The sequence below is a fragment of the Cantharellus anzutake genome (assembly GCF_015039405.1).
Source record: "Cantharellus anzutake strain C23 chromosome Unknown EI90scaffold_147, whole genome shotgun sequence".
Classification (NCBI taxonomy): domain Eukaryota; kingdom Fungi; phylum Basidiomycota; class Agaricomycetes; order Cantharellales; family Hydnaceae; genus Cantharellus; species Cantharellus anzutake.
In genome coordinates, this window is record NW_024067097.1 from 30616 (window position 1) to 40186 (window position 9571).

Sequence of the window (9571 nt, forward strand, 5' to 3'; positions counted from 1 at the left end):
CAGAAATAGAAGAGAGGTAGAAAGAAGGAAGAACAGGAAAGAAGGAGACAGGATGAGAAAAGAGGAGGCACCAGGTGAGGTGGACCTGGGTGGGCCCAGGTGGAGGCGGGTCAGGCGGGTGTGCCCTGACAACAAGTCACCCAAATCCTTCAAAAAGTCACCAGCACCAGCCTCTCAACTGAGGCTGTTTGTCTGCAACTAAAGGAGGCTGGTTGGAAAGCAGTGGTGAAGAAGAAGCAGCCCATGCTTGGCAGACATCATAAGATGGAGAGAATGGACTTCACAATCAGCCACAAAGAGTGGACTCTGGAGGATTGGAAGAGAGTGGTGTGGTCTGGTGAGACTAAGGTGAATCACCTGGGCTCAGATGGGAGGACATGGGTGTGGAAATGGGGGGATGAACCTCTTACAGACAGGCTGGTGCAAGGAACAAAAAAGTTTTGGTGGTGGTTTTGTCATGGTTTGGGGATGTATGACATCAGATGGAGTTGGAATGGCATGGAAGATTGATGGAAAGACAGATGCAGAGCTCTACTGCCAAATCCTGGAAGAGGACTTCCAGCAAACCCTCTCATATTATGACAAATACCCAGCCCACATCCTCTTCCAACAGGACAATGACCCAAAACACACCAGCAAAAGGGCCCAGAACTGGTTCAATAACCATGGTATCCAGGTCATGGAGTGGCCCTCCCAGTCCCCAGACCATAATCCAATCAAAAAATTATGGAACCATGTAAAGAGGAAGCTTGGGGAGTATGAAGAACCTCCAAGTAGTGTTCATGAGCTGTGTCATGACCGACAAATCCCAGGGCTCTGTCAGCGGCAAACCAATGCCGATAGGCAAATCCGCTGACCCAAAACCCATCCTAACCAGCCCCCAACCTGATGTCTGGCCCCCTGCCTTATTGTGTGAGACTTGGCCAACAATCAGAACCTAGACCCTGCCGGCATTCCGACCTTACCTCCAGTTCCCGAGCCCTTGGCGCTCCCGGCATTCAGTCCCTCCAGTTCCTATGCCAGCCTTGTCTCCATCTGGACCACACTCATTGCTTCCCACTATGTGGTCACAGCCATGCCCTGCTTCTGTGCATTCTGCACCCTCTGCCCACTCCATGCCCTCTTGTCAGGGCACGCCCCGACACGCCCCGCCCAACCCCTGCTCCACACCGCTTCTCCCTCCTCTCCCTCTTCCTTTCTCCTTTCCTCCTTTCTTCCTTTCTTTCTTTCTTTCTCTCTCTCTTACATGGACCACCTTTCCCGCTGCTCAATGTATCACCGGCACGCATGCCCATTTCCCTCCTGTATCTTACCATCCCTATATCGCCGCCACTGCTGCCACACTCGCCCTGCACCCACAGCGGGCCCTCTCGGGACCTCCCATGGAGGCACCTGGAGAGCCGTGGCTGTGTGTGAGGGTGACGTGGCACGCCCCACGTGATTGATCCCACATGTATATAATAACAGCTGGAGTGGGAACCGAAGAAGCAGCCTTCTTCTCACATTCCCACTTCAGACTAAGTGGTCAGGGACGCTCACCCCGCGATGAGATCGCCACTACGCCCAGCCGCTACTCGTCCCACCGAGTCCCGCATGCTGGGACCTCACCGCTTTCGGAGCTGTCCCTGACACCTCTGCCCATCTCTGCACCCTCTGGCCACTTCTGGTTGCCCTTGACACCTCTGGTCAGGTCAACACTCCCACTCCCCTCTGTACCTCTGTTGGCCTTCATGCTGTCCTTGTGTGACAGTGCTGACAGATCAACCTCTGTTCGCGGACTTGTGTCGGCACCGCACCGACCCCGCTTATTTGCGGACTTGTATCGGCGCCGCGCGCTGACCTCTGCTTTTGTCCTCTGGCCATTTTTGTCACTCAGCAACATAACATTCATTCCTTGCCAAGTGCCTATTATGTTCACCCCAATATTGGCATTTGATCCATGTGCTATTGCACTTTCCTATTCATTCATTTAATCTGTCAATATTGGTACTTGATCTGCTTTGACTTGATTCATTCCTTGCCTCCCATTTCCCAGGTTCTTGTCCTTGGTTTAGTTTGACAAGTCCCTGCTCATTTCCGCTTATTTCCGCACCGGACCGACCAGTCCCTCTTTTGATTTCTCTTACCTACTTATACCTTGTAAATACTTTCGGGGACCTCAGTCTGAAATCAACTAGAGTACCCCCCCTGTCTGGTCTGAGTCTCTCCTTCTGCAAAGGGGGCTTCCCCCTTCTGAGTCCATGCTCGCGGAGTCTGCGGTCCTCCTACAGGTCCGCTCCACCTGCAAGTCTTGTTTGAAGTCTGCTGTGAGTGTCAATCCATAAATATGGGATCTCCCCCAAACGTCAAGCTCAGGACACAGCGCTCCACCTGAGTCGCTGAGGCCGTGATCCCACTCTGCTAACCTTGAACAGCGCTCCCGGACATGCCGCATATTTCCGCCCACATATCTGCATGCACGCTCCAACAGACCTCTGCATCACCTCCGACCTCAACTCAGACAGAACCCAATCTGCCTTCCATCCATCTTCTGACAGTACTTCCGACTCTGACAGTTTGTCCGACTCCGACAATATCCCAGTCTCTGACAAGCTGTGGGATCAGTTTCAGGAGGGGTGGGAGAGGATAGGACCAAGTGTCTGCCAGAATTTAATCGAGAGTATGCCTAGGAGGATTGAGGCACTACTTAGGGCAAAAGGTGGCTATACTAAATACTAGTTAATGTGATTTTCCTTTCTCCAAAAGCACACCAAAAAACTGTTGAAATGACATGGGTCCTTTGTAAAGTAAATAACTTTACCAAAAATGGACACATTTATTAGAGAATTGGTGGAGCTATTGATGAGCTACTAGTGCATTATTTTCATATTTTATGCAATTTTAGGATCCCTTCCCAGGGTGCAATAAGCTCGTAAAGTGAAAAGTGCAAAACATTGCAACAGTTTTTTGGGGCACTGTACACCACATCCATCATGATTTGTCATCGTTTTTTGTTTGGAAAATTGGGACTATGTTTGAGCCCAAGTTTTCGATGATGCCACCATGGTACCAGTTCAGTTTGATCAGTACCATCGTATCTGAAGGCCACCATGTATGGCCCCCACTTGTATCATGTTGTTGCAAGAAAAATGAATGAATTCCATTGACACTTGCAATATAACAACATAGTTATTTGATGAGAATGGACTAAGTGGGCAGTGTAGAGTCCTGCAAAGCCCAAAGTGCAAGCACTCTAGTTATGTAAGCTCAGTGTGGTGGTCAAGTGTGCCATAAATATCTCATGTACTTTCTCACCACACACAACAAATGAGGAGGAACTTCATTAGTAAACATTGATCAGAATGACCTAAACTAAAGATTGGACAGAGGAATTTTTGAGGAAATCAAAAAAAGCTTTGTTGTGATTGAGAAAATGAATCTATTTCACCCATATCTTCATTTGTAGGAAGTTACATGGAAATTCCTCTGTCCCTTTTGTGGAAATACACCATATGCACCATGTCCCCAATTTATAAGTTCTCAAGACAATCCTGGAGGGAGAAAGTACAAATGGAAATTTTTGTTATGGTTTATTTGTAATTTCACCCTGATGCATCGGGGCAAACACTGCCTTGTCCCTTGACACTTGATCTTGACTTGTGTTTCTGTGTATTTAGCACTGATACAAGTATCAGCTTCCCTATTTAGCTTATTGTCATATCCATCCATGGCCATCATCCTCCACTACCTCCAGTCCTTCTGGATTACCTCTGCTCCTTTGTCACTAACCTCAGAGCCTCCATATTCTGCAATCACCTCTGACTCCCTTGATGGTCACCACCCCTCAATCCAATATATTACCTATGCCTCCCTAAGTATGGAGTCCTGAAGGCCTCCAGACAGCTCCAACATCTGCTAGCATGCCCCTGCCTCTGCTGGGCAATTCACTTGCTTGCCCTGCAAGCCTACCTTCGGGCCGATCCCCCCTTTCCATTTCTGGGTCATAGCCCGCCACTCTGCTAGCCCCATAACCCAACTCGTTGGTAATATTCAGTTGGCTAACATGTAACTCTGTTAGCTCCGCTCTGCTTGGTCCCACCATTCACGGGCCTGCCCCCTATGTAACTATATATACATAACTTGTAGATAGGTTACACCCTAGTGATAAAATCGAATAGAGTTTCCCTCTTCTAGATCTCTTTGCCAGTAAGTAAGTTAGGGCACAGATGTGTAACTAGGCACAGCGCTCCTGGTCTAAGTCGCTGAGGCCGAAGCCCTCTGCCACAGGGATGTTGTAACGGGTCTATCACCACTAGACTCGAGACAGAAGAGAGGGGGAGGGTTGGAGTGGTTGCATGCACAGGTTTGTTAACTGGGAGTGGATTCTGCTACTCCTCACTAACTATACAGCTGGTCACGGTATCACGGAAGAATCCGAAAATGACAAATAAGGAAAGAACAATAAGACAGGGAAACATCGGGCTCTAGTGACTAGAAATGGAATCAGAAAAATCAGGAAAAATAAGAAATATGCAGGAGAGAACATTGGCTAAGGGTGGTAGAATCATGGGATTTGGCTTGTTTATGGTACACCAGCAAATCCCTGTTACAACATCTCCTTTGTCCCACATCCAGTCTCTGACACTTATATTGGTCTGCTTTCTGTCATATCCATACAACTCCAGACCTCCACTCCTGATTCTGGACCTCCATCTCCTCCTCCAGAACTCCACATTCTCCACCACCTCCTCCCCCTGTTGGTTGTTGAGAGCCCACTCTACCTCTGGCTCCAACACAATGTCCAACACTACCTCCAGTCCGACTCCAGTTTACTCTGGGTCCGATCCCAACTGTCATATCCATACATACCTGATCCCGATCCGACTCCCGGACCCCCATCTTCACCACCTCCAGAGTCCTACCCTACCGCCGTCCGTTCCGATATTCACCTTCGGACCTGACACCACTCCTGACACCACTCCTCCTCTTACCCCTCATGCCACCTCCACCCTTCCATCCTTCTCCTACCCTATCTCCATCCGCTCCAATACTCACCTTGGACCGAACATCACTCCTCTCGCCACCCTCCTCTTACTCCTCCTCTTACCCCTCACGACTCCTCCACTCTTCTGTCACTCTCCTACCCTTCTCCCATCCGCTCCGATACTCACTTTCGGACCTGATCTCCTCCACTCCTCTCCCCTTTCCTCTCTTCTCTCTCCTTCCTCTGACCCTCTTCCGCCAACCCTCTGCCAAGTTACGACCTTCCGCCACTGTCCCTTACCCTGTATTTGGATACCGCTCATACCTTCACTCCGAGATTCCATCATAGTTCCGACCTCGGACTTTGACTCCACCTCGGCTTAAGTCCATTGCATTGGTGACCTCATACTACATAAACACCATTGCCAATATTCCTCGGACTTCCAACCCTGCCTCCATAAGCTCCATAACCTCCATAACCTCCAAGCTCCACGGATCATACTCAGCACTTTCGCCACTTGTAATGTATCTTTCGCGTTTTCCCCTCATCCTTATTTGGACTGCTGCTTCTTCCCATTCTAGCCAGCTGGTCATCATCCCACTTCACCTCATCCTCCTGCCCCTCTGGGCTTCGCCCTCCCTATCTCCTTTCGGATGTACCACAGGTTCTGACCTATGACCTTCAGTACCGCTCCGCTTTCATCTTCCCTTTGTCCCGTTTGGATGCCTTTGTTCCGATTCGGACCCTCCTTGTTTTCCTCATGCTTTTGCCCCCTCCATTATATACTGGCGCTTGTGCATACTCATTTTAGGCCCTTAGTCTAAAATCGACCTGAAATGCCCCCTAGAGACTTCCTGCTCACTGCCTCTGAAATTAAGGACCAAATGGACAAACAGCAATGGCACAGTGCTCCACTTGAGTTGCTGAGGCCAAGGTCCCTCCTTGCTAAGTCTCCGGTTCCCCTCCGGAATCGTCCGCTGTAACGGGTCTATCGCCTAGACTCGAGACAGAGAAAGGGGGGAGGGTGGTAGTGAATGCATGTGTGATGGAGGTTCGGTTCTTTGGGTCCTGGGGTGCTAGCGGGTCTGTTAGAGCCTCAACTCAACACTCACCTACGTCTCTCTTGGACGTCAAGGCCGAGGGTTATGAGGAAAGGGGTCTCAGATGTAAGCAAGTAACTCAGGGGAGGCGTTAGAGTCGTGGATGGCGTCTTTGCCACTTGGATGCAACTTCTGCTTTCTCTTTCACAGGTCTATTCAATACTAACTTGTTATGTACAAGCTGTTATCTAGTTTATATATGTTTGAAATGGAATGAATGGACTGGGGAATGTAAACGGGCCGTTAGGCAACCGTAAATGATGAATATCCAATTGGGAACAAAGAAACAATAAAAGAAATATGAATGAATGGGGGATATATCATAACGGGTCCGAAATGGGAAATGTAAAAGTTAACTCCGCAACGCTTCGCCACAGCGCCCGCCTATCCTCCCGTCAGCAACCTCCTCGTCTCCAGCTTTCCAACAAGCCCCTATTCGTCCCATTTGGTGCAGTAGTTGTTGAGATGTGGCCATTGACAGGTGCTGTCAAGACCACGTGAGACTCTACTCTGTGCTGAACCATCCAGGGATGGGATTGCCATTCTGGGAAATGCTCCGGGGGTGAAGAAGGAAGGTAGAGCATCACTATCGGGTGGAAAAATGGCTGGGTTGTATGTGTAGGTATGGAGATCTGGAGAGGGGGTGAAATTGGCGGCGTGGTTGGGCGTGGGAATTTTGCTTGGGTTGTCGGGAATGATGGGGAAAATAGGGAAAAATAAGGAATGAGTTTGTGGAGTGTTGGATAGTGATAGAATGAACATCGGGAGCGTCAGAGGGTATGTGGTATATGTTGGTGGTCAAATTCCGCAGAATCCGACTTTTTGCGGTACACGGAGTTGTCCCCACAACACCACCCTCGCCCAGTTCTAACACCAACCTTGTACCTTCCAGACCAGAGCTTGTGATGCTCCACACCTCTGGCTCTGGACTCCTGTACCGGAACCCCATCGCACCTCCACCTCCGGAACTCCGGTCACATCTCTGCCCCCAGACTTTGACCTCCTCCTCCATCTTATCTCCTTGTATTCTTTATTGCATTTCATTTATTATGTCTAGCCAATATTCTGGACTTTGACTTCTGACTCTGGACCTCCAGAACTTACTCTGGACCCTGCAGTCTCTACTGTATGGTGTCATTTAATCCTCTTGTTGCTTCTTCCTTATTTAGATGGCTGCTTCCTTTCCATATTAGTCAGCTGTCATTCTTCACAACCCCCTCCACTCCTTCCCCTCTTGGCCTTGCCCTTTTGGGAAGCACCATAGAGTTCCAACCCTTGACCCTTGGGGTTGTTCCCTCATCCAGTCCCCTTTTGTCTCCTTCCAGTTCCCTTTGTTCCCTTTGGGTTCTTGCCCTCTGACTCCACTCCTGTATTATTATATATACACTCTGTACATAGTTTCCTGTACCCCTAGTCTGAAATCGACGACGATGACGACGACTAGAGAACCAGAACCAACTGGATTGTCCCCCCAAGAGACTCCCCCTTGCTAACCTGAAATTAAGGACCACCTTAGACAACAAACCAGCAGCACAGCGCTCCACTTGAGTCGCTGAGCCCAAGGTCCCTCCTTACTGAGTCCCTTCTCCGCTTCTGGACAATTATGCGCTCTGTAACACTTTCTCACAAACCTCAATACATCAGGTGGGAATAAAGACTTAAGCACAGTCCGATGCACTCTACCATGCCTGTCTTGCATGCTGGGGACATACTAGCTCAGAAAAGGATAGCTTTCTCCTTGCTCCACTTAGTGATGGATGTCATCATTCTCACTCAAGTTCACCATATACTAGAACACCATCTCAATCCTCCCACTCTCTGCTCTCCATCTCCCCTGCCTTCTGTTGGGTCAAATATCTCAAACCCCCAGCAACATAGTGGCAGACCAAGTCAATAGGGGGGTTCACGAAGGCCCAACTAGATGCAACTAAACAAAACTAAACAAAACAACGAGTTGTGCCGAGTTTTGAAGTTGAGCCTCAGGTGGTCCAACTCAAACATAACTCGGTCTTTAGAACTTTCTTAACTCCATCCACCGAATCATGTGAGAGAGTGTGAGAGTGTGGGAGAACATGAACTGCACAGTTTCCTTCATGGCTTGGACTGCAAAGTGCAAATCTGATGTTGCTGACTCTTCAGCTGATCTACCTCATTCAAAGCATGAAAAAGAAAGTCCCTGGCTTAGAACCTGCTACTGCTGAGCCTACTACCAGCACTCCCAAAATCGAGAATGAGTCCTCCCAACGTGTACTTTGGCTCAGCAATCCACACTGGACTGACCATCTAGTTACATTTCTCACCAACATCCACTTGAAACTTTTTGGGGATTCTACCAAAGTGACTGCATCTGAAGATAGGCCAAAGGTGTGTAAAATTTTATCCTTGCTTCCACCTCTGCTGACAATCCACTACTATCTTAAGGTATCTGGTTATTGCTCTAAAAAGTTTTACCATGAGCAGATTGCCGTTGCAATCTGGGATGTGGAAAATGAACTAGAACACCCCTTTTTCCTGGCTCACAAGAACAAGTATGCACAAGCAGTCAATTCACGCATTGACCAGTATGTCAAACAAAACCTCATTCAAATCCCTGTTCTCACTCTCCCAGTCTTCATAAGGAGTATAAAAAGCATGCAAAAACTCTCAGTCAAACAGGCATTGGTCTTGACAAAAATGAAATAACTGTTGGCTCAGAAATTACTAACCAAATTGGTGAATTATGGTTCCAGGAATGATTTCTGCAGGTGTCTTATATGTTTATAGATGCCATTTTGGAGGATTTTCCCTGGTGGCATGATCTAAATGCAATCTGGCGTGAATTACCGAAGTATAATGTGCTGACTACAAGCAACTCTACAGTGGATGGTCAAGAACTTGTGGCCAATTTGGATGGTGTACTTAGTTCCTTGTCGGAAAAAGGTGAAGCAGTAGCAGAAGGCAATTCTGAGGATAATGCTCAGCTTCTGGTGTATTTTGACAATCATCATATTGTCAGGGATCGGCCCCTGACCCCGCTGTCAGGGCACCCAACCACACCCCAGAACCACCTTCCCAGACTTCCCCCACTTCCCAGACTTCCCCCACTTCCCAGACCTCCCCATCCCTACATACCTCTCACAACTTCAGCCCGCATGTGAGCCCGTGGGAAAAATCACGTGGGTCAAGGCGAGCAACTCGCCTTAACCCATGTGACACCTTTTCCGAGTCGCGGGAACATGCTCGGCTTCTACCCGGAGTCACGTTATGAACTGTACAGTACACTTCCTTTTTATAGTAGCCAAGCGGGGAATAGGGAAACTTACCCTTCTTCTCAACTCAATCCCTGCTTAGGCAAGTTGTAGTTACCCTCTGTAATACATGACAACTCAATCCCTGCTTAGTCCCTTCAGTGAGTTTGAGGAGCTGAGGACAGGGTCTAGCGCCCAACCACCCGGAACACCGCACACACCTAGGCCTGAGGTCGGGCTGTCCCTGATCGAGGACTGAGCCCTGACAGCAGAAGAAGGGT

At 48.8% G+C, this 9571-nt stretch overlaps 1 protein-coding gene across 1 annotated transcript; it reads left to right on the forward strand.

The window, feature by feature from the left end:
- Positions 1-8223: 8223 nt before the first annotated feature.
- Positions 8224-9200, forward strand: EI90DRAFT_3135887 (uncharacterized protein; the record flags this gene model as incomplete). The annotated part of the gene is made up of 4 exons (XM_039064760.1): positions 8224-8427; positions 8485-8624; positions 8672-8775; positions 8827-9200. 4 exons carry the CDS (start codon positions 8224-8226, stop codon positions 9198-9200), a joined length of 822 nt encoding a protein of 273 aa, XP_038908612.1.
- Between the last annotated feature and the right edge of the window lie 371 nt (positions 9201-9571).